The sequence below is a fragment of the Grammomys surdaster genome, unplaced genomic scaffold, assembly GCF_004785775.1.
Source record: "Grammomys surdaster isolate TR1022 unplaced genomic scaffold, NIH_TR_1.0 125846, whole genome shotgun sequence".
Taxonomy (NCBI): domain Eukaryota; kingdom Metazoa; phylum Chordata; class Mammalia; order Rodentia; family Muridae; genus Grammomys; species Grammomys surdaster.
Window position 1 is genome coordinate 1741381 of NW_021620672.1, and position 25695 is coordinate 1767075.

Here is a 25695-nt window from a genome sequence, read left to right on the forward strand (position 1 = left end):
GATCCCAACGTCATTGTTACATTTATTGAGATATTGAACCAAACAAATTTTAAGTTTTGGACAAATGTGATTGCATATTTCGTTCTAAAGGGCTAGAGCAGTAGTTTAGCTGGTGAGGTGCTTACTTGTTTTGCAAACACAAAGACATGAGTTCACACCCCAGAATCCACAAAAAAAAAATAGTGAGTGTGATGGTGTATGTTTGTAATACTGGTGTTGGGGAGTCAGGCGAATCTCTGGGGCTCACCAGCTAACCAGCATAGCCCATTTGTTGAACTCTAGGCCAGTGAGAGACGCTGTCTCAAAAAGCAAAGGGGTCAGCTCCTGGGGACTGACATGCTCCCACATGAACACACGCACACAGCATAGTCTTTTCAAGGCAAATAGCTCGTTATCATTGCTAGCCCACTGATCTCTTTGTAGTATACTAAATAAACTTTTTCTTAGGAGTAAAACGTCTTCATGTAAAAACATGCATTTAAAACGTCTTTCTTCTCTCTTACTCAGTGTGCTCTCCAGGAGACATTTGTTCTTTTCTTACAGCCATATGCTGTCCAGTGACCAAACAGTGTTTGATTTATGCTCATATATAATGCCTTCTGAAACCTTAAGTATGTGATTACAAATAGCAGAAAAGATACAGACTCATAAAATGTATAAGTAGGTTAGGGCTCAGGAGGTAGTTCAGGAATAGAGAGATTGCCTGGAATATAAAAGGCCTTGGGTTCTGTCCCCAGTACTGTAAATACATTCCTACATTGATGTGTACATAATTTGGTGACTGGCAGAGGTTCAGGCGGGAAGAATATATCGTTGCTACTTAAGTTACTCCAACACCGTGGAGACCTGAGGCAAGATGCTGAAGAGGAATAGAAATGTCTGAGTAGTTAGCTGAATAGTTAGACTCTTTAGAAGGAGGGGAGTGGGAGATCTGAATTCACACTTCAGATCTGTGACTGAGTCAGCCCGGTTGTGATACTCCTAGACTCCACAGACTGGAGCTGACGTCACAGTTTCTGGAGCTCAAGCAAGTTCAGGCCTTTTTGGGTGACATGAAGCCCTGTCCCCAAAACAAACAAGTCTGAGAGTAACCTTAAGTTAATGCTGCAAATAAAATTCTTTGCCTTGTTTTTACAGACTAGCTATTTCATCTTTACATAAAGAGACGTCCCAAGATTCATATTTTAAATCTCATTTCAATTGTTTTCTGGTTATGCTGCAGAATAGAGCTTCTGAATGTATGTGAGCATGTATGTATGTATAAATACTTTGCCAGTGATAAAGAAGTCTCTGTATTTGTTTGTAGGATGCAGTACGAAATTCTGTATGTCATACAGCAACTGTAATAGCAAACTCATTCATGCACTGTGGTACAACCAGTGACCAGTTTCTTAGGTAAATATGCGTGGAAAATTCTACCTTGGTGCAGTTTTTAAAAAAATATGTATATTCCAGTATGTCTGGGGATAGGGTATGCATAGTTGCATTTGGAAGCCAGAAGAGGTGTCAGATTCCTTGGAGCCAAATTTCCAGAAGGTTGTGAGCCACTGACTTGGGTGCTGGAAACTGAACTTGGGTTCTCTATAAGAACAGTGCAAACTCTTAACCACAGAGCTCTCTTCAGCCTCCGCCCCCCAAAATGGCTTTTTAACCAAGATTACATTGATAGTATTTCTTATCATACTTTTAGTCTTGAATTTTAAGTATGTTTTGCTTATTAGATATACATTGTTTGTTTTATGTTTACTTATTTTAAAGTAAAGTTAATTACTTTTATTAGTTCCCTAGTTAAACCTAAAGGAAAAAGATACATGATTTTCCTTTTGTTCAAAGTAGAATTATATATCATGCATTTTAGGAATCTGAAGACCCAGGTTGTACACACCTTTAATCCCTGCACTGGGGAGGCAGAGGCAGGAGGAGATCTGAGTTTAGGGCCAGCTTGGTCTACAGATTGAATTCCAGGGCAGCCAGTGCTACATAGGAAAATCTTGTCTAAAAAGACCAAAAAAAAAATTGTTTTTTCAGAATATGAATGCATGCCTATAATTCTCTTGCTTGGGAGGCTAAGGCAAGGAAGACCACTGGCTAAAGACCAGTCTGGGCTACAGTGCTGGATTCATTCTCCAAAAAGGAACAGCTTGCTTAGGAGGAAAGTTAGGACTAATGATGCTAGGCTGATTTTCTTTTTTACAGAGATAACTTGGAATGGTTGGCCAGAGCCACAAACTGGGCCAAATTTACTGCAACTGCCAGCTTGGGTGTAATCCATAAGGTAATATATTTTATTCATTGTGACTGGCCATTGGAGAAGAATCCATTTTGTGGGGTGCTAAGAAGCATATGTTGATTGTAATTAACCAACAGGTATATGTTGTCAGATAATAGATCTAGTTACAGTATTTTCTAACCAGGCCATATCTGGTTCTCTGGTGAGAGCATGTTCTGTTACCAGCCGTCAAGTGGGCACTCTGGACAAGTTGCTGCATCTGCTTTCCTCTGTGTCTTTCTTACCTCTTTGTGACTCACATTCACAGGGCCATGAGAAGGAAGCACTACAGTTAATGGCAACATACCTTCCTAAGGACACTTCTCCAGGATCAGCCTATCAGGAAGGTGGAGGTCTCTATGCATTGGGTCTCATTCATGCCAATCATGGTGGTGACATAATTGACTATCTTCTTAATCAGCTCAAGAATGCCAGCAATGATGTAAGTATTAGGATGAAAAACCAAATTTCCATTTTTTTGAGAATCTAGGACAGTGGTTCTTAACCTGTGAGTCTCAACCCCTTTGGGAGTCAAATGACCTTTTCACAGGAGTTATATATCATATATCCTGCATATCAGGTATTTACATTATGATTCATAACAGCAAAATTACAGTTATGAGGTAGCTATGAAAATAATTTTATAGTTGGGGTCACCACAACATGAGGATCTATATTAGTGGGTTGCAGGATTAGGGAGATTGAGAGTCACTGATCAAGGAAATTATGTATTTGCTCAGTATTTTAGTGAATAGATTTCTTAGGATTTGGGAAACCAAAAACAGTACTTTCAGTAGTAATTTGGGGGTTTGTGTGGGTGCTGCTTTTGTTTGAGTTTTGGTTTTCTTGAACTAGAGTCTTGCTGTTTAGCTCAAGCTGTCTTCCTTCTCAGACATTCTCCTACCTCAGCCTCCTAAGTGCTGGAATTAACAGCAGTGAGTTATCACACTTGCCATTTTTCCTTTCTTAAAATTGTGCTTCTTAGTTCTTTAAGACCAAGTGAAACAAACAAGACAGTTTTAAGTGTCTGAAACACAGTGGTCTCAGCTGTGTGGAGGTCATGGTGTATACCCTTAACCCCAGCACCTAGGAGGCAGAGGCAGGGGGATCTCTGAGTTCCAGGCCAGAGTTCTGGACTATAGAGTAAGTTCCAAGACATCCAGGGCTACTCTGAAAAACCCTTTCTTGAATGAATGAATGAATGTATGAATGAATGTATGAATGAATGAATGAATGAATGAATGAATGAATGAATGAATGAAAGAAAGAAACATGCTGTGCTCTTAAATATCATGGAATGTTATTACTGTATTGGCATTACTTTTCACCTAGTTAACTATATCATTTTAAAGGAAATGCAGAGCATCCAGAGTAGCATAAACCATTACTGGATATTTTATGGACACACACGCACACAAAACAAACAAACAACAAACTAGTAATAGAAGCCTCTTCTGACTGAAGCAAGGAGTTCATCAAAAGTATTTTATATAATTAATGAAGATGTTAACGAACCAGCTTTTGACTCAAAGCTGGGTAACTCTGGGTGACTCAGTACATATAAACAGGAGCTAATGGGAGTTATGTTTTCCAGGGCCTGTTGTCAGGATGAACAAACTTGAAACAGTTTTGTCCTTAGATTTCTCTAGTTGAAGACATTACAGTTCTAGAAGTGGAGCACCCTACTGCCCTGGCTTCAGTAGCACCCACACTTCAGTTAGGGGAAGATGGGAGCTTCTTAAATGACACTTCACCGAGGCCAGCCAGTGGAGAAAGAGCTCCCAGAGCAATCTGGAGTGCCGCCATCAGTAAGAGTGAACTGTAAACTCAAAATGGACAACTTCCAAAGCCTCCTTTTTTACATGAAGACCAACCTTGTGCTCTGACCCCATTTTCTCTACTTCACAACCATGTTAGTTCGGTGCTTTTTCCTTTTCATTCTAGCTAGCTTCTTTGTCTATACTGCCTCTTCTCCTCCTTAGCCCACAGACAGCTGCAGATTTCACCTGCCTGGCCTCCTAATCCTTTACTGGTACTTGCATCTTAGTATTGTTCAGCCTTCCTCACGTAATGTAATGGAGGTACAACTGTCCATCTTGTTTTCTCTCAAGTACTTTTCAAGTCACTGTTTATGCCAACAAACATTATAAATGAAGTTGCCGAGATTACCACAGGGCTCCTGATTATCTGATCTGCTCTTTCTTACTGAGACACCTTCTGAAGTGGAGGTAGGATCAACCTGTTCAGGATCACCCCCAGCTACACAGTGAGCTTAAACCAGCCTAGGCGAGGTAGGGGGAGGAGGTGGACGCATGTACACTGTGCTCTTTAGAATTAAAGTTTGGATTTTAAGTACTGTGTTCTGGATTATTGGAGCAATGCTTTTTGCCCTAGATTGTTAGACACGGAGGCAGCCTGGGCCTTGGTTTGGCTGCCATGGGAACTGCACGTCAGGATGTATATGATTTGCTGAAAACAAACCTGTATCAGGATGATGCTGTGACAGGTAAGCCCTTGTTACTGAAAACAGTAAATTTTGTGATTAATATACTTGTCATGTTTTTACATGCCTTTTTGTAGTCTCCTTTTAAAAACTCAATGAGAAAAATTTTACCTAGTTTTGCATTTGGCATTACACGATAGAAAAGGCTAGCTAGTTGTTGTCCTTAAAATCAGTTTTCTCTTGTTGAAGAGGGAGCAGAATTTGTTCCATTTAGTGGGTTTATCTTGGTGTTTTTGTTTTGTTTAATGTAGGCTTTCTAAAGGACTGTACATAGCATGTCCTGTCAGAAGTTACTTGTGCAAATAAGAAGTTATTAAACAGAACTATATGTGTCTCGAGGCTGTTCTATGGTGCTTGGTGATAGCGTTACTATTTTTTTTAATTGCCATAATGTTTCTTGACTTTATTACAAGATTTGATTGTGCATACTGTCAAGATTTAAATGGAAAATTGCTATAAATATATGGATGCATTTCCTTATACACTGTCTCTCTTTTTAAAAATCGGTGTTGAAGAGAGGTGGCTCAGCAGTTAAAAGCCCATGATCTTATAGAGGACCTGAGTTCAATTCCCAACATGTACATCAGGCAGCTCAGAACTGCTTGTGATACCAGCTCCAGAGGATCCAACTCCCTCTGACCTTCTTGGACGTGCATATGTATAAACAGACACACACACATATACACATACACATGAATGGATGGATGGATGGATGGATGGATGGATGGATAGATAAATAAATAAATAAATAAATAAATAAATAAATAAATAAATAAATAATTTTTTAAAGGGTGGCAAGGGCTGGGAACATAGTTGAGTAGTTAAAAACACTTGTTGCTCTGGGTTTGGTTCCCAGCACCCATGTGGTGGCTGCTCATAACTGCAGTTATAAGAAATTTACCACCCTCTTTTGGCCTCTGCAGGCACCAGACACATATGTGATTGCACATACATACATGCAGGCAAAGTACTCACACATAAACTAAATCTAGAAATTGTTAGTTTCTTTCAGACAGCTAGTGGTTATGTTGATAACTGATACAAATAGGTGGTACTTTCAATTGGATATCTTTATACACACTGGCATTGCTCATTATTTTACTCTTTACTCCAGGGGAGGCAGCTGGCCTGGCCTTAGGTTTGGTTATGTTAGGTTCTAAAAACGCCCAGGCGATTGAGGATATGGTTGGCTATGCACAAGAAACTCAACACGAGAAGATTCTGCGTGGTCTAGCAGTTGGCATTGCACTGGTGATGTACGGGAGGATGGAGGAGGCTGATGCTCTCATTGAGTCGCTCTGTCGTGACAAGGTGAGGTCCTACTTGTTTTCTCCCCTGCATCCTATATTCTATAATATTTTTGAACACTTAAATAGTTGTCTGCTTCACCCCCACACTCTCCAAGATAGGGTTGGTTGGTTTTCCAGTTTTGAGACAACTTTTCTCTTTAACAGCCCTGGCTGTCCTGGAACTTGCTTTATAGACCAGGCTGGCCTCCACCTCACAGATACACCTGTCTCTGCCTCCCTAATGCTAGGATTAAAGGCATTCTTCAAGCATGAGACAGGGTTTCTCTGAGTATCCCTGGCTTCTGGGAACTTGCTCTGTAAACTAGGCTGGTCTCAAACTCACAGAGATCTGATTCCCTCTGTCTCCTGAGTGCTAGGAATAAAGGCATGCACCACCACTGCCTAGCTTAATACTCCTTTAATAAGGTATAATGTTTGTTTTACTATTTTTTTTCCTATTGGCATTCTCTGTACTTACATGAGTAAAGGTTTTCTTTTCTTTTCTTTTCTTTTCTTTTTTTTTTTTTTTTTTTGAGACCGGGTTTCTCTTTGTAGCCCTGGCTGTCCTGGAACTCTGTAGACCAGGCTGGCCTCGAACTCAGAAATCCACCTGCCTTCACCTCCCAAGTGCTGAGATTAAAGGCATGCACCACCACTGGCCCGAGTAAAGGTTTTCTGATACCTTTTATTTATATGATGATGTTGCATGCAACAGGTGACCAGAGTCACTCTCTTCTCTGTAATGTGATCAATATATTATAACTCATTAGCTGTATTACTAATTATTTAGTAATTATTTAGACTCCAAATTTCTTCCACTCATTGCTCCATGTTCAAGAATTAGATAAGGAAAACATAAATTAGAATATGACCCTGGCTCATACCTTTGATTCCAGCACTTTGGAGGCAGAGAGGAATCTCTGCGAGGCCTAGTTTACAGAGTGAGTTCTAGGATAGCCAGGGCTACACAGAAACCCTGTCTTGAAAAACCAAAAACAAGAAAAAGAAAAGACTATGGAAATAGGACCTGTCTTCTTTGGTTTTTTTCCTAAGTGGGAGTCGATCTCATGTAGCTGGGTCTATTGATAGCACCTTGACTTGACTTCCCAGAAGTATAAAGCAGGACAGAAATGATTGCAGAAAGTGTTAGGAATTAAAAGCAATTCCCTCTTTATTGAGGGTTCGTTTTCCCCATTCACTTTGAACATTATCAGTAACAGACCAGTTATTTTAAGGTTCATGGTTCCTCCATTAAAGGAGCCTGTGTGGCTGTTATTCAAGAATAGTTATTATTTCGGTTTATTGCTATTGGAGGGGGGAATGTGAGAAGTTTGTTTTCAGAGTGAGTTTTACTGTATCTCCCAGGCTAGTCTGAAACAACTGCACTCACACCTCCCAGCTGAGCCTCCAGGTTGGGCCACAGGCTTGCTTCACAGTGCCCAGTGGCAGTCACTTTTGAGGACTAATGGGAATTATTCTTTCTTAGGACCCAATTCTTAGAAGATCTGGAATGTATACTGTAGCCATGGCTTATTGTGGCTCTGGTAACAACAAAGCTATTCGACGCCTGCTGCATGTTGCTGTAAGTACGCTGACCTTTTTCAGGGGGAAGGGGAAGCTTGCAGGTGGATAGTAGAGGTGTCAGGGTTTTATTACTGTGAAGGGACATCATGACCACAGCAACTCTTAAAAGGGACAACATTTAATTGGGGCTGGCTTACAGTTTTAGAGGGTTAGTCCATTATCATCATGGTGGGAAGCCTGGCAGCACCCAGTCCAGCATGGTGTCAGAGACAGAGCTCAGAGTTAGTTCTGCATCTTAATCTGCAGGCAGTAAGGAGAGACAGTCCGTGCTGGCATAGCTTGAGCATCAGAGAACCCCAAGCCCATCTCCCACATGACACACTTCCTCTAACAAGGCCACACCTCCTAAGAATGCCACCTGCTATGGGCCAAGCATTCAAACACATGAGGCTATGGGGGCATACCTATTCAGACCACCTCAAAGAGGTGCAGGTTAGATACACCGTGTATATTACCATCATATCTATGCCCATTGTCAGTGGTCTCAAGTTCAGATTCTCATTCACTGGACACAATAGTCCGTAATTCAGCAGTTGGTTTTTAGAATGAAATAGAACAGTGCTGTGTCAGCATGCATAGTCTTCAAAACCAATCAATTGTAATTTCTGAAACTCTACCCCAAGCGGCATTCTCATTTGTAAGGGACAAGGTCAGGAGAGAATATTTGATCGTCCTAAGATAGGCAAATCGAGAAACCACTTTTTCTAGCCAGTGAAATTAACTTTAGGTCCACTAATGGGGACATGGTCTATTTTAAGAGATCTTCGGCATAGAAAATCTGATGCCCACGCTTTCCAGTTGGCTTTTTCACCGTCTTCTCAGTTTCATAGTTTATTAAGAGTAATGTTGCCAGTTCAAGTAATTTTTATTCCACATATAACTTAGTGAATTCCTGTCATCTAGACAATGGGAAAAGGAAAAATGACATCACTTCCAGTGCAAGAAGGGTTTGAAATCGATACTTAACCTCTTCTTTCAAGAGACACTCTTGTCTCACGTTATAGATTAGAATTTGTGCGTGGTCACTGTCTTAGGGTTTTATTGCTGTGAAAGAGACATCATGGCAACAGCAACTCTTGTAAGGGAAAACACTTATTGGGGCTGGCTTACAGTTTCAGAGGTGTAGTCCATTATCATCGTGGCAGGGAGCATGGCAGCATGCGGGCAGACACGGTGCTAGAGGGGAGCTGAGAGTCCTCTTCTGCACACAGCATCAAGAAAGAGTGACTCTGTGCCTGGCTTGGGCTTCTCAAACCCCAAAGCCCAACTCCAGTGACATACTTCCTCTGACAAGGCCACACTTCCCAATAGTACCATTCCCTATGAGCTGTGGGAGCATTTCCACTCAGACCCCCACAGTCAACATAGTATGAGTTATACTGTAGACATTTGCATTTTCCTTAATCTTAGAGTATGTTGTCTGGAAACAGCATTGAAGAAATGCTTGATATTCCTTATAACTCACGAAAGCTGCAGCTGAGTTATTCTTCAGTAGCTCTGAACCTTAGACTTCACCATGCTACAAAGGCATCTAAGAAGTTTCGAAGTGGAATTCTAAGGGGTTTTTTTCTAAGTTAAGGAAAGGAGGATTTTGTTGTTGTTGTTGTTGTTGTTGTTTGAGGCAGGCTCTCACTGTGTAAACCTGGCTAGTCTTGAACTTCACATGTAGATAATATTTACCTCAAGCTCACAGAAATGCACTTCCCTTTGCTTTCCTAGTGCTGGGGAGTAAAGCTGTGCAAGGAAAGACTTTATGAAACCTACATGTGTCGTTATTCTTACATTTATTAACTGTATATACCTAAGGTATATAATATATTTTGATATACATATTAAGGAAAAAGACTTATTGAGGTCTAATTTATATTTACATGATGGGGAGTTTGTATCATCTTATTAATGGAATCTGTGTTCTAATCACCTTCCATCGCCCCCTAGGTAAGTGATGTCAACGATGATGTCAGGAGAGCAGCAGTGGAGTCACTCGGCTTCATTTTGTTCAGGTAATAATTTCTAACTGCAGATTCTGTTTGCCTTCTGATTCTTAAATAGGAACTAAAATACCAGACCATGTCTAGGTTCAGAGCGAGGACAGTTGGGTTAGTTCTGTGTGTTTGAACGATGCTGTGGGTTGAAAAGTAAAGTACGTCTTTCTGTTCAGTTTTCCTTATTATTTACTTCTTTTAATTTTTTGCCCCTGTATTTCCTGTGGCTCATACATGCGCTAAATCCCCAGTTTCAACAGCAGATGTCACCTGTGAACCATCTTTTGTTAATAAACCCTTTTCATACCATGACCTTCAGATGGTGCAAGTGAGTCAGATGAGTTCTGTGCTGGCCACAGTATTAGCCAGGCTGGTCCTGAACTTGGGCTCAAGCGATTCTCCTGCCTCAGCTTTCTGAGTAGTTGAGGTTGCAGAGTCATTTAAAGAGTGGCGTCTACAGACCACAGTGATAGTATGTGCCTGTGACCCTAGTACTTGGGAGGACCCTGCATGTGGTGATTGTTCCTCTGAGAGACCTTTGAGTTGTTCTCCAGAATACATTCTTGAAGATGGAAGGGCTAGAGAGTATCGAAACACTAGCTTGCCTAAAACTTCTTTATAGATAAAGAAAGTAATATGTGGTCAGTTACTTTAAATGACTAGAGTTAAACAAGTTCTTCAAGTCTCACTTTAAGACAGTTTCTCCATTTATTATTTTTAAAGGTGAAAGGAACTTAGAAATCAATAAGTATTCTTTTTGAATGTTTTGTTACATTTATTTGTGTCTGTCTGTCTGTCTGTCTGTCTGTCTGTCTGTCTGTGGATGTGTATGTACCACAGCACATGTACATATGGAGGTGAGAGAAAAACTTGGGAGTCAATTCTTGTACCATGTAGGTTCCCAGAGATCAAAGTCAAGCCATCAGGCTTGATATCAAAGTGCCTTTACCTACTGAGCCATGTTATTGGCCCATATCTCATATATATGTTTTTAAGCTAATGTTATCCAATTTCACAATAGTTAGCAAAGTTCCTGTTGCTGTGGAACTAAATGATAAGCCTTAGATTCCAGACAGTCTGATGATAGATAAATCAGGTTTTCTCTGCCATGTGCGTCTGTCAGAGCTGTCTTCCCTGAAGAGTCTCTAACAGAATATTGTTACTCTCAAACTTCTTTGTTGCCCTTAACACTTGAGAAGTACGTGTCCTATTATTAAATTCTTATGTGTTTTCCCGTACGACATTTGCTTTCAAGTATATAATCTATTTGGGTTTTTTTATTTTTATGTTTATAAGTCTTTTACCTACATGTATGTATATGCATCACATATGTACAGTGACTAGAAACAGGCATCAGATCCCCTGGAACTGTAGTTACAGGCAGTTGTGAGCTACTGTTGTGGTCTCTGGAAATGGAAACTGAGTCTTCTGCAAAGCACTAAATGCTCTTAACTGCTGAGCCATCCTTCCAGAATCCTCCATTTTGTCTTTTCCATTTTTCCCAGTAGAATCATGTTTTGGTTTTTGATAAAGGTTCTTGCTCCAGGTTGCCTTATTGTGATTTTGTAACCCAAGATGGCTTTTAAGTCATAATCATGCTGCCTTAGCCTCCCAAGTACTAGGATTATAGGCATGTACTGTCACTGTAGTCTCTAGGCAGTACTCCTTAAATGATTCTGCAGTCAGTTAGCTTATACCATGTCTAAAAAATTTATTTTTTCTTGATTTTTTTCTTAAATGAAATTATCTTTGTGTAAAATTCTCATCTGAATTATTCTCTTTATTCACAAGCGAGATCATGTAGTTTTGCTATTTTTATTCTTCAGATCTGTAGGCTGTTAATTTCCTTATAATGGTTATGATTAGTAATAAAAACATTACTGGGATGTAGCTCGATGGTAGAGCAGTTTTCTACCATCTACAAGACCCTGGGTCTGATCCCCAGCACTATCAGAAGACAAAAACCACAAACAAAACACAGTTAAAGAGTTGATAGGCGTTATGGTAGTACATGCCTGTAATCCCAGCCTCTGGAAGATCGTACACTTAAGGCCAACCATAGCTTCAGGTATCGAGATGTCCCTCCTTTTCTTTTAATGTGCATGGTGTTTTGCCTGCATGTGTATTTGCGCACCACTTTGTTATCACCGTCAGATCCCTTGAAACTGGAGTTGGAGTTATGAGCCATCGTGTGAGTGCTAGCAATTAAACCTGTAAGAGCATCTAGTGCTATAATCACTGAATAATCTCTCTGGCCTCATCAAATTATAGATTTCTTTAAAGTATTCATAAAATAGAAATTACAGCTAATTTCACAAATAGTTGATATTAATGTTATATTTCAATCAGTAGGCTATTCTGGAAATATTAGAATGATCAAATTAGCTATAGACAAGGAAGTAATAGTGAAGCTAGTTTATGGGTTCTGTAATTATTTTTGTAGGTGTGCATATATTTGAGCAGTAATAGAAATTCGTGAGCAGTATCAAGCATGTTGGATAGCACTTTGGCAGTATTACTGGTAACTCTATGTTAGAGCTTATGAAACAGCTGTACATATTTCCTGGTGCATAAAGTACAGTATAGAGCTTTGAATGTTATCAGTGTGATGTCTGACAAGTCTCCTTAGGGGTGGGGGGAGGCTCAGCTATAGGACACCCTTTTTGGCATTCATGAAGCTCTGGGTTTGATCTAAAGCATCAGAAAGGGGAAAATATGTTTGCTATGACGAGAATATAAATCTTAACATATGACAGACTCATTAGATTACAACCTCAAACCAAAGAAGAATATTTTTTTTCTGTGTCTGGCTTTTGTTTGTTTTATTTTGGGGTGGGGAGATAGTGTAAATTATTTTATTTTAACTAAACTAACACATCCCTATGCTATTGAAAGCATTGAGACCACTTGGGAGGAATGGCTAATACTTTAATGACAAATGAATTAAAAATTTGAGATATACTTTGGCTTGCAGATGATGCAGAGCCAATGCATATGTGTTGCATGTTGGGGTCTGTGCATTACATTCATGTTTTAGGGAAAGATTCTGCCACTAGAGGAATATATGTCTGGTTCACTTATGCCAAGATTTTTCCATAGCTCGTACATTTCATAAGATAATCATCCTAAACTCAGTTGCCTAGAAAGGCTTGGTGAGAGGGCAGGAGGAAGAAGTATAAGTTCGGGTCAGCTTGAAATGGTAAAGCTAAGGTATGGGCTTGTCTTTATTGCCTCTTCTCTAGCCTTAATTTGTTTGCCATTAGTGTAAATAGCATTGAACAGATCCACCAACAGTCAATAGAACTGACTGCCATTTACTGATCCCTGTTAAGAATGGCACAAGGTGTAGGTACAAAGACTGAGGTGAGGTTAAACTGAATATCATTTCTAAATTTAGTAAGCTGTCCAGTACAGGTTGACTCATTTCCACCTGTATCAGTGCAAGATGAAATAACAAACAATAAAATTTTGTTCAACCTCAGCATTGTGTAAATACAGGCAGAGGTAAACTGGGTTTATGAGATCTCATACTGTTTAGGTCTCTGGATTGAGGTTCTATAGTTCCCTTTTCAGCATGTTGATTCATACCTTTAAGGACCATTACTTGATTCAAGTACCCAAGGACAATTTCATTTGCCTTCTCCTCCGCCTCTTCCAGGGGACCTGCCTTTGGTCATCAGATGTCTGTTAAGAGTTGTGCTTCTGAGCTCTGTTCCGTTGCCTGAATCTAACTGCTGTCCTCCCCACCCCTTCTGTCAACATAGCTTTCTGACTGAGGAAAATCCTGACTACGTTTAGTTATATCACCATTAAAGTTACTCTTCACTTACAGACAAATATCATCAACAGGTTTTTTGTTGTACGATTTGGTTCTAGGGTTTTACATGTGTATTTGTGGGGTGAGGGGATACAGTATGTGACAGGTTTTCCTGAGTTTTGCATTGTGGGGGTATCTCACTGAATCTGGACCTCATTGGATCAGCAAGACCAGGGATCCTCCTGTCTCTGCCTCCCCAGCAGTTGATCGCAGGCAGGCAACACTATATCTAGCTCTTTATGTGGGTGCAGAGGACCCACACCAGGTCCTCATTCCTGCATGGTGAGCACTGAACCATCCCCTAGCCTGTGATCCCGGTTATAGTCTTTGCTTTTGCCTCCTGGTCCTGTCATTGTTGTTTGTGCCTTGTGCTTTTTAAAATGTAGAGAGTTAACATTTTTGTTTCATTTTATTTCTTTCTTAGCACAACTTTACACATAATTAGGAACTTAAAAATTTTTTGACATTTATATTTTTTAAAAGACTGAAATTTATCAACTTATTTAATTTTATTCCATTTGAAAACCAGAGTAGGGATTGCTTTTGTTTGTAGCCATACATAACTACTTTACCCGTGCTTTGAGTTTGTTTAGATAAGGAAGCTGGACAACCTCGGGAGTTTTCACTCGCCTTTCTCCTGGTGCGCGTGCGTCCTGCTCATCACCTCACGCAGTCAGATGAGGGCGGCCCGTTCACTATACATAGCTGACTTGCTCTTCCGCTCTGTCACTGTCGTTTTCAGTGAGAAGGGTGTCGAGGAGAATGACAGATGAGGACTGAATGGTTGAACTTCGGAGCCTCATTGGGCTCTGGTACATGGCAGGGTTGATCCCATTTCGAATTCCATGTTTTGTGAAAAATTTAGAGTTTTCTACCATTGAATTCCCAAAATAGAGTGTGCTAGAACACTTTTTAAGCACTTTTACTGACCTTGTGACCCGGTAATTGCAAGTGATGTACTTGCCAAATGCTTCCCGAAACGTCTTATTGAAGAGTGTATAGATCAGAGGATTCACCCCCGAGGAAACGTAGCCTATCCACACAAATATCTCCAGGAGCGTTTTGAGAGTAGTCTGGTTGCAGGAATCACACAGAGCTAAAGTTATGTTTGTAATAAAAAAGGGGCACCACATGAGCAGAAAGAGGAAAAACACAATTCCAAGGACCTTTGAGGCTCTCTGTTCATTAGAAATGGTTTGGGCTGATTTTTTTCCAACTGTGGACATTCTTCGCATAAGTGTCTCATCAGTTGAGTTAGGTAGAATTTTATCCGTGTGAGAACCATCCAGCATTGCCACTTTTTCTGGTGATGAAAAGGATGAGTCTTCCCGTAGGAAAACTGTGGACACAGTCCACCGTGTTAGGCGTTGAGGTGGCTTATTTTTGACTAAGTAAGCTTTCCTCCGTAAAGTGTGAATGGTGAGAACGTAGGTGACTATCATGATCGCGAGCGGGACAAAGAAAGCAGCCAGCGACCCAAAGAGCATGAAACTGCCAAAGCGCTCCTTCGTCAGCACACAGGTGACGTTCTGTGCGTCAACCACGCCACTCTCTATCCCTTTAATTGGGACTGGGATGGCGATGCCTGAGGAAGACCAAGGAAGATAAACTGAGTCACTTCAAGACCTCTTGTTCTTAGATCAGTCGTTTTGAGAGTTTATCACAGTAACTTTATGCTAATGAGTGCTTTATAATTCCTGAGACCTTCAGTTCCTTCAAATCTGTTCAGAATTATCAACAGGCCCTTTGACGAATGGAATCTAACTGAGCAAATCTGCTCTTTTCCATATTGGAAAAGAATTCACAAGATAAGGTTAGTATCCAGAGTAGTTAGTTTAGAGAGAATTTGGAAATTCGGTGTCTTAATTTTCAGGCAGTTCTGTCTTATTATTTTTGAGGTTGTACAAGCACACCTAAGAATTTTAGCTTTTCATATTTGTGAGTGTCTTGTAATCCTATTTTTAGAGAAAACAAAATGTTCTTTCTTAGAAAGTTGCTGCCTGAGCTGGGTGTGGCAGTGCTTGCCTTTCTCTGCCTCTCCTACAGCACGGTTAAGTCTGTGCAGCCTGCCGCCTGGAGAACTTACTTACAGCACATAACTGCTGAGCCGTGTTAGCGCTTTGTCTTTTTTTTTTCTCGTGTAATTTTTTTTCTTTTTGTGTTTTTTGGTTTTTTTCAAGACAGAGTTTCCTCTGTGTAGCCCTGGCTAGCCTGGAACTCACTCTGTAGACCAGGCTGGCCTTAAACTCAGAGATTCGCCTGCCTCTGCCTCCCAGATGCCTGGATTAAAGATGTGTGCCGCCACCACCCAGCTTTTGTCCATATAGTCTTAGGAGCTTGCACATTATAGATACTTAGTAAAAATTTGATGTTTATGAAGTCATGTTATCCAGCCTTCATTTAGATAAGTTCTAACTGACAAACTATCACCATATTCCTGCTCTTTATAGAAAGTCCTCTTATCCCTTACCTACCTTGTTATTTCTGTTCTTTCCCATTCTGATCGTCTACTGTTTGACATAAAAGTCTCTGTATCCTGAGTAGATGTTTCCTTGACTCCTCCTCCTTCCTCCCAGGTTTTTCAAAAATGTTTGGGCTCTAGAGCCAATGTTTCAGCAATGTGGGGATAATTTCAGTATCTTTCTTTATTGAGCACATCCTGACACTGATTAGAGAGAAGTAAGCAATGGGTGTGTTCTCCTCTTTTAGCACTTCAGGTCTCATAATTATTTTCCTCTTCAAAAAATGTTCTTTCTACTGGGAAGCAGTAAATCCCTGGTCGGTTCATATGTTACAAATCTATGCGCTTCTTTTTCTGGTACTAACTAACTCAGGAGAGCTTTGAATGAATGCTGTACTCGATGTACCCTAGTAGCAGCAGTCTTTGAGTGTTGATGATGACAACAGACTGGAAAAGTGCTCACAGTCAGCTGAAACTCCAGTGTCCTCATCTAGCCTCCTCGGACACGAGGCACTCACAAGATGCACATGTATCTGTGCAGGCAAAGTACTCATACACAGAATAAATGCTAATCTTTAAAAAACAAAATGATGAGCTCAGAAACAGAACGGATTAAAGGAAATTGATTTCTTTCTAGAAATCATCTCTAAACATTAGCTTTACATCTGTCCTTTTGACAGTTAAGACATTAAAGTAGATATTTAACTGCCTTTACTCTGTACATATGGGAACTCCAACTTACTGGGTGAATTTATGGTCTTTGGTACTTGCATACAAAATTTGGCAAGGTTGACTTTTCCCTCTTTTGTTTATGCTGTTAGATGTGATTTATGATGTATTTCGTTTTTTTGCTCTTTTACTTTGGGGCCTAGATTCCTTGTACTAGTTAGACTTTAACTGTTTGTTGCAAATATCAACTCTTTGGGCTTAAACTTCCTGAATATGAAAGTGGGATGGTAGTCCAAAGACACGGACTTACTGCCGACTTAGATTTTACTGGTGGCATGGCTCAGAAGCTGCACAGTGAGCGTGACGTACGAGTATCTGGGTGTCAGTGGATTGCCTTGACCGCTGAGTTTTCCTGGGTACCAGACCTGGCATTCTGGCCATATGGAAATAAAGGCTAGATACTCCACCCATGTCTTTGGCATTCCCCACATACCTATTGAAATTAACCATACCACTGTAATCTTGATAAATGCAGTAGCCCGGGAGTTGCACTGATTGGCCTGAATTGGCTTTTTGATGGCTATATAGCGGTCCAGGGAAATGGCACAGAGATGCATGATGGAGGCAGTTGAAAAGAGAACATCGAGGAATAACCAGGCAGGACACAGGGCCAGCGGGAGGGGCCACATAGCCTCTGAAAGAAAAAACATTTCTTCATTGAATGGCAACTTTCGGTTTAATCTTTTTTTTTTTTCTTAATCCAGTACATATTTTTAAAGCTCTTAAAGTGACCCTTGAGATGCTGTTGATGTTGCAAATGAATCAATTCAAATGTAATTAAATCTTTGAGTATGTTTATGGAGGAGGGCATTTATCAGAATTGAAATCTTAATTGAAAACGTTCTATAGAAGGTTGTGTATTCTGATCAAGAGTAGTGAGTGGGGAGGGTGTCACCTGAGGCACTGATGGAGAAAGCCGGCTCTGGGACTCTGTCTGATAATACACACAGGCATTGTGTGAAAATGCAGTGAGCCACATCCCTATGGGATCGTATGGAAATACGTTTAAACATGCATTCTGTGGGGATACTTTGTAGAAAAGGCTATTTTAGACTTAAAAAATATCCCTGGGTTTACTGGTATGAGATAGACACTCAGAATGTCTCATAGAAAAAGGAGCATTTAAGAGCTGGGGCGGCTTGACTGATAAAGTACTTCCATGCAGCAAGCATAAGTACCTGAGTTCAGACCCCAGACCTTATTAAAAACCCAGCTGTGACAATCTGCACTGTAATCTGAGTACTGGAATAACCCCCCAGTGCTAGGGAGACAGAAACAAGAGTCCCTGGGATCTGCTGGCCACCCTGCCTAGTCAGATCACTGAGCTCTAGGCTCGGTAAAGAGACCTTTCCTCAAAAAATTAGGTGGAAAGTGAGTGAGGAAGACACCTGACATCAACCTCTGACCTACACACACACACACACACACACACACACACACACACACACACACACACACAACTCATAAGAAACCTGCAGATAGAGAAAAACCTAAGTAATTGAAGTTTCTTAGCCGAAACATCCAGTGTTCTGTTAGCAGTGGAAAGTGACCTTAGAACTGACAATGCATTCTCTAACCACCTAACATTAAAGGCAACTAGTGGAAAAATGAAAAGAATCACTGACAGGAGAGTTTCTTTAGTGGAAACTAAAGGGAAGCCAAACCTACATTCTGGGCACTGAGTAGGAAAATAGGGAAATAGAGTCTGGACTATAGGTTGAAGTAGACCCTAGAGTCTCCACTACTGTGGAGGCTGACATGGAAGGGTCACTTAACCCCAGATCCAATCTAACGTGGGCAACATAGCAACACCGTGCATCAAAAATGAAAACAAGAGCATATTTATTGCTAGAGATGGAAACCAGGGTCTGAAGTATGCTAATAAGTAGGTTTACTGCTACTAAAATTACTGCTTGAAATTCTGTTGTTGTTTGTTGAGGAGGAAGAGGAAAAAGAGGAGGAGGAGGAAGAGGAGGAAGAGGAGGAGGAGGGTTTCTTGGGTTGTTTTGTTTGAGATAGCACCATAGACTCAAGCTGTCCTAAAATATGTGACCCTTCTGCCTCATCTGGCTGTGGTGTTTTATCCTCAAGTGCACACAGTCTCAGTAGAACTTTTAAAATAAAATACTTTGGTACTAATTTAAACTTCCCTGTTTAGCTGGTCTTAATTATGTATTCTACATTTGAAAATTAAGGTCTGGAAAATTCTAGCCATAAATCTTGTAGTTGTGAGCAGGAAGCCACAGAGAAAACATATAAGTACATGTCTTTGGAATTTGACTCTTTGACCCATAATATTCCTCATTATAGGCTAAAAAGGAAAGCTTTCCAGTGCTGATTTAATTAGGCATGTGAAGCCTTGTTAGATTTATTTTCCAACAGAGTTAATATATTTATGAACACTAATTTTGGAGCAGAAGTAGGAATTAAAATTAGTGAAAGCCATATTTTAATCAGCAATATCTAACAGTGATATAAAATTTTAAGAGCAAGAGTATATGAGATAAGAGAGATAGATCTTTCAGATTCTACCTTATGAAATAGTAATAAATAGACTTTATGAAAGCAATATAACAACACTAGATTAGTAGAAATCTTTTATAAAAAGCAAGAAAGGGAGCTGGAGAGATGGTTGAGTGGTTGAGAGCCTAACTGTTCTTCTATAGGACCTGAGTTTGATTCCCAACACCCATATGGCAGTTTACAACTGTCTATAGCCATCGTTCTGGGGATCTGACACCTTTTTCTAGACTCTACTAGCACCAGGCACCCACAGTGCCTAGAAATACATGTAGGCAAAATACAGACACATAAAATAAGGTTTAAAAAAATCAAAATCTAGGGTTGTGTGTTCTTCCAGAGATCCTGAATTCAATTCCCAGCAACCACATGGTGGCTCACAACCATCTGTAATGGGATCTAGTGCCCTCTTCTGGTGTGTTTGAAGAGAGTGACAGTGTACATAAAATAAATAAATAAATCTTTAAAAAATAATGATAATAAAATCTAAATGCTAAATTGCTGGTGGAGAGCAGGAAGGGAACTCCAGGCATGGTGGCAGCTGTTTGTGATCCACACAGTAAGTGAAAGCCAGCCTTGACAGCACATCAACGCCTGGTCTCCAAACAGAAGTCAACAACTTAGCAAAGCATAAGAAGGACTAGGAATGTCACCTGTAGTGCAGCGCCGTGGAGCACACAGGAAGCATCAGGCTTGACTTACAATTACAGTTATATGTTGGAATGCATTTTATTCTACCCATTTTCAGCAGAGCTTGGATTAGATATTAATTAAATTTATAGAAATCAAATGAAACAGCAAATATTTAAGCTTAAAAAGAAAAAATGTAAGAGAAGTTAATCAGGTATATAGACTAATTAAAACTTCTTTTCTTGGACTTTCACATAAAATTTTTCTGAAAAAGCAATTCCACCTACCCTGTATTACTTATCTACCTGCCAGCAGCACCCTAAATTGAACCACAGCCCCAAGACTTAAGCAAGCTATACTCCAACCTACCACCGCCACCACCCTTTTTTTTTTTTTCGAGACAGGGTTTCTCTGTGTAGCCCTGGCTGTCCTGGAACTCACTCTATAGACCTGGCTGGCCTTGAACTCAGAAATCCGCCTGCCTCTGCCTCCCAAGTGCTGGGATTAAAGGCGTGCGCCACCACTGCCCGGCTCAACTCCCATTTTTAACTTTATTCCTTTACTGTCTTTAAACTAAAACTAGAGAAAGTAATATTGGAATAATTGGCATTTTTGTGGGAACCCAAATAATTGTAGGTTAAATGTCATGGAGTAGTATTTCAGGAACAAAACAAGTCTTAGTTTGTAGACAGTTTATTCAGCTGCTAGTAGGACAATACTTTGTTCAATGTGAAACACCATGGATATGATTGTCTCTATTTGCCTCCAAGCAAGGTCCAGCAACTTAGGAAGCATTGCCTGTTTCTAGTACCTTCTTTAAAAAATAGATCAGTCATTCACCTAAAGGATTGTACAAGTACTGAGACCTAAGTATTCTACCACATAATATGGAATATATCTTTAATTGAAAAGATAGTGGGTTCTGCCTCATCACTCCCAAAGTTCTATAGGCTTTCTTGTTAGTCTCCTGCTGACTATGATACTTGGGGCTGGTAGGATTAACACTTGTGTTTGAGAAGCAGAGTAGAGTCATGAAGGCCGAGCATATGAACTCCAGACTCAGCCCTCTAGATTCATCTATTGCTGCTACTTACTCTGTCATCTCAGACAGTCTAGTTAACCTGTGGTAGGATCCTGTCTGTCATGCTGCTAGCATTACCTATTTCATAAGCTTCCTGTGATGTTATATTTTTAGGTTTGAAATACAGTAAAATAATCTGTGTAAAATGTTTGAAACAGTATGGCACAGAGAAAGCACTCAGAAAATGACAATTATCGTTGTTGTTACTATTTTCAACAGTAACTGGTCAACCAAACCAGCAGTGAAGAACCATGTTCAGAAACAAACCAGATCACCCGTATAGAACCAGTGTCTCTCTGTCCAAGTACATCAAGAATGCAGTGCAGCTACTTTAAGCGTTAGCCTCTACTGGGGGAGGCAGAGAACATGAAAGTGTCTTTTACTAAAGTTGAATTTTATTGCTATTTGTTATTGCACTGAAGCATTAGTAACTTATGTGGATTGTCATTGGGCTGTGTCCAGGCTTGTGCTCGGAGGAAGAATATGTTATTACTGAATTTCTTTTTATTAATTGTAGAAATCGGATATTTTTTAACCAGAAGCTCCTTGCTTTGGTGAGATAGGTTCACTGCGTCTGACATATACTTGCCCTTTAGGCAGGATTTTAGTTTATGAAAAAATCATTAGCATCAGTCTATAAATTTGAGTCATAAAATATCTCCCTTATTCTAAGAACTTTAAAGATTGTTTGGAAAGGCTTTCCAGAAGACCATACCCCCAGGGTTCACAAAGCTACACAGTTTAGAAAATTAACTGTTGTGGGACAGCCCTAAGTAGCTTTTTAAAAGAAGTTTTAAAAGAAGTTCTACTGCTTTTTGTATTTCAAAAAGTAATAACATGGTTCAGAGCTTAGATTCTTAGAAAGCTTCTCGGTTAGTTGATTGGTGTTTATTTTTTGTTTGTAGTGTTTCAGTGTCTGTGCTTGCGGGGTGTGTGTGTGTGTGTGTGTGTGTGTGTGTGTGTGTGTGTGTTTGGGCCAGTGCACAGTAAGGACAACTTGACAGAGTCATTTCTCTCCTCCTACCCTATGTGTCTCAGGGATGACCTCAGGCCCCCGACCAAGCACCTTCCCCACCTTCCCCACTGCACCGTAGACTACCATCTCTCCAGTGGCTGGTGGTTTGGAGGTGTGTGTTTGTTCATTTGTTTGTTGAGACAGGGTCGTACTGTATAGCTCTCAGGATAACATCCAGTTTGCAGTCCTCCTGCCCCAGACTTCCTTGCCCAAGTATTTCTAATGTAGGTATTTTCAGGGTTTGTGTTAAAAGCCAATGTATTATGATCATGGATTTTAAAAATAAAAGATAAAACAATAAAAATAAATAAGTAAGTAAAGCTGTAAGGTCACATCAAGTGCTTCAAAAGAAGAAATGGCAGAAAGTGTCAAGAGTGTCACAATCTTGGTAAAACAGAAACTCAGACAATATGCAATTAACATTACATAAATAAATTTGAATAAAATATTCCTCAGTTAAGAACACTAGGGCACTTCGTTATTCTTAACTTGTTTTTTTAAGTTTGAATACTTAACTGTTATAAAGGTTTTTAGTTACCGTCATTGAATTTCCTGGTAATACCTAAGACTGTTTATAATGGTAATTAATCTTTAATGATTATATAACCAAGAGCACTTTTGTTTGTAAACTTCAGAAGTTCTGAAGATTTCCCATGCAATTAGAGAAAGTCATGTGTTGCTACTTTTAAAAATTATCAGAAGTTCATGCAAATGTGTTAGTTTAGAAAGTCTTAGTGTCAATCATCTGAGAAAGGCTATACAAAGACCTTACTGTTTGAGTCAGGTCCCCACAGACTGTGCCCAGCTTCCAATTTCTAAACATCGATTTGATGCTTCCCAAGGGCAGCATGTGTCCACATGCACTGTCTCACAGTATGTCTTAAATAACGAATTCATACTGTGACATTTTCAATGATGATTATGTTCCCCAGTTAGTTCTGGGTCACTTCCCCCCAAACCCCAATCTAAGAACCCCTTTGTACAGCATAATTACCAGTAGCAAATGTTTAATTATTTGTTTTTAAGTATTTGCAGAATGAAATGCTGTTAAAATGGGTTATAATTTAAAACATAAGTATGCAGGTGGAATATATATTTTATGTTAAAATGTTTGTTTTCTGCTTTTTATTGTTAAGAATATCTTAAGAACAATTTTTCTATATAAGCAGTTTTTCTCAGTTCATAGGATGCCTACTATTTGGAACCTTGTGAAGTGTTTGTCAGCTAACTTGAACACTGTAAAACTTCCCTCTGTTAAGATTCCTTAACCTAAGCCAGTGATTTACATACCCAGCTCAGAATTTTGTGTTAAGCAGATGTTTGGTGTTTACGGACTAAGCTTTCAAGTTAAACTTCACTTCTGTAAAATTCAGTTCTTCATTCAATATTTTTAATCTTGTGTTAGCAAAACAAAGATAAAAGGATTTCAGCATTTTCTTGCTGCCTGGCAAAGCATCAAAGAGTATGGTTTTATGCTTTAAGCTATAGCTAGGACCATGGAGATGAGAATTGGACTCTTACTCCTGTGAGGTCTTTCTGACCGCCCTACATCATCCTCACTTCCTGTCTTTGCCCTTCAGGTTGTTTTTAGAGTATCATTTCTTACTCTTTATGGCTAACATGTACCATCAGGCTATTCAGAAGGTTACAGAATTACCAAGGAAAGGGAAGGGCGAGAAAAACAGTACAACTGACTAGAGAATCCATGAAGGCAGTGGAGGCTTGAGTGTTGTTGCTTAGCCTGGCTTGGTTTCCTTTAAAGCTTAGTGAGTGACTCCTCATCTCTTACTGCCTATGAAGACAGAGTGCTTCATTTCAGATGTCTCTGAGTTGTTTCTTATAAAAATAATTGGAATAGCAGTTTTTCTTCACTTTTAAGTTCAATAAGCTAGTGTGTTCTGAATTCCTGCACTTTACTTCTATAACTTACATAATTATTCTCCACATAGGTGCAGTTCTTAGAAGCCTGACCGTCTACAATTTTAAGTTATTAGTGGGCTAACAGTTTATACCAAGCACTGACTGATGAACTGTCCTTACAATGCGGCTTTGAAGCAGGAGCCGTCCTCGCTTCTCAGCAGTCTCAGTTGTGTTTCTTCACTCAGCAGGGAGGATGTAATCCAGCAGATACTCTAGGCCTACTTTAATACTGTCTTTTTTTTATTATAACAAAGATCTGAAAGTCAAACTATATTTTTATTATCACAGTAACTCAGGGTCTGTTCCACTTATTTTATTAACTTACAAGTTTGTTGGGAACACAGATGGTCAGATACCATAAAAAAATTAAACAAATGGAACTTCTCTTGAGATACTTTGAGGAAGACCATTTCCTTTTGTAATTAAACATTTTCACTTAGCATGACTTATGTATAGACACCTTGTCTAAGCTCAATACTCAGGTTAGAAAGAGTTAAGATAGGAATTTTTTGAACAATGCCTAATTTTAATTGGGACTCGCTGATTCAATGACTCTATTATTAAAGTCCCACAATTATCCTAGTTATTGATCACTTTGTTAAAGAGAAAGTATGAATAATTTTTTTTAAAATACACTTTTTTACTTACTATAATATTTAAGTAACATGCATAATCTGCAAATATTGCCAACGTAATGAGTTTATAAGATGGCTAATAAAGGGTAAAAATGCTCCTAAGATTATTTTTGTGTCCTTTCACATTTATTACAAATCATAGAAAAAATGAAGGAATGTTCCCTTCTGTGTTTTTAATCCAGGTCCATCTTTTATTTCAAACAAAAAAAAGGTCAGTGAGCCTCCGTTTCTTTAGTAGTGTTCAGTGGCAGGAACAAGGGGAAATACTTACCAAACATGATTGTCAAGAGGGCAATCGGCATCACAAATAGTCCAACCAGCAAATCCGCCACCGCCAAGGACATTAGAAAGTAGTTGGTAGCATACTGCAGCCTTTTCTCCAGTGAAACAGCCAGAATGACAAGAATGTTCCCGCCAATGGTGGGTATTATCACCACGAGTATCAGGAGAGCTTCCCAGTGCACTGTATTCCCCTGTTCCTCCACAGTCTGCTTCATTTCCTCTGCTACTGATTCTGTCTTTAATCCAGAACGGTTAAATGTTTTCTGTAAAATGTGCTCAGAGATTGTTCTTTGTTCAGACATTTTATAAGATGAAGCCATTCGCCCTTCCATGACTCAGTCCAGTTCCAGATAGTGGTCAGCATGGTCAGTAGTAGCTCACCAGGTCATCTGCTTTTGCAAAGCATTGTACCTGCCAGACACTCACAGCCAAGGTTAACTTCTTCCTTCTAAAAAGATTCAGCTTCTCCAAGATGGGACTGTATACACATCTGTCGGTGTTTGCAGGTAAGACATCCACATTTTAGTTTTCTAGAGGCTTAGATTTCAGAAGACTCGATGAAAGACACCAATAGATGTGGAAGAAAAAAAGTTAGTTTATCATATCTTTTTTTTCCCATAATTTTAAGAGATGAACTTGAACTTACATGTCAGAGTTTCCCCCTGGATACAGAGAGGTTGTCATTTCCAGAAAGCAGTAAAACGCTAAAGCTAAGGACCCTTCCTATTTAGAGCTAAGTCCCCCTCCTATTTGGATAGGGTGGTGTGCTTTGTGACAGTGCAGCCAGTGCCCACGGAGTTAATAATAGAGGCCATAACACACTACTTGGTATCCAACCCTTGGATACCTTTTCCCTTAACTTTAGAAAGCATTCAAATAGTGAATCAAAGCTCTAAATAGTTGCAAGTAAAGGTTTCAGTAAGTACTGGCCCACCAAGTAAGAGGCAAGCCCCTAAGGTCTGAGTAAAGAATTTA

At 39.7% G+C, this 25695-nt stretch overlaps 2 protein-coding genes across 2 annotated transcripts in view; one reads left to right on the forward strand and one right to left on the reverse strand.

The window, feature by feature from the left end:
- Psmd1 (proteasome 26S subunit, non-ATPase 1) overlaps nt 1-25695 on the forward strand; it is a 72574-nt gene that overhangs the window by 18158 nt on the left and 28721 nt on the right. The window contains exons 10-16 of the mRNA XM_028789542.1: nt 1307-1395; nt 2197-2275; nt 2538-2711; nt 4664-4775; nt 5887-6083; nt 7548-7643; nt 9584-9648. Coding sequence (XP_028645375.1) covers nt 1307-1395; nt 2197-2275; nt 2538-2711; nt 4664-4775; nt 5887-6083; nt 7548-7643; nt 9584-9648 — 812 coding nt within the window. The remainder of the gene's footprint in view (nt 1-1306; nt 1396-2196; nt 2276-2537; nt 2712-4663; nt 4776-5886; nt 6084-7547; nt 7644-9583; nt 9649-25695) is intronic.
- Nucleotides 13927-25269, reverse strand: Htr2b (5-hydroxytryptamine receptor 2B). Its single transcript, XM_028789544.1, has 3 exons — nt 24710-25269; nt 17071-17271; nt 13927-15032 (listed from the first exon to the last, which is right to left on the reverse strand). The coding sequence occupies exons 1-3, from the start codon at nt 25050-25052 to the stop codon at nt 14143-14145; spliced, it is 1434 nt and encodes a 477-aa protein (XP_028645377.1). The 5' UTR covers nt 25053-25269; the 3' UTR covers nt 13927-14142.

Coding starts and splice junctions, on each gene's coding strand:
- Htr2b (XM_028789544.1), bottom strand. CDS start 25,052: ATGGAAGGGCGAATGGCTTCATCTTATAAAATGTCTGAACAAAGAACA. Junction 17,272..24,709: donor CCTCTTGACAATCATGTTTG/GTAAGTATTTCC, acceptor TTTTTCTTTCAG/AGGCTATGTGGCCCCTCCCG. Junction 15,033..17,070: donor GGTATGGTTAATTTCAATAG/GTATGTGGGGAA, acceptor GGTCTTCCTCAG/GCATCGCCATCCCAGTCCCA.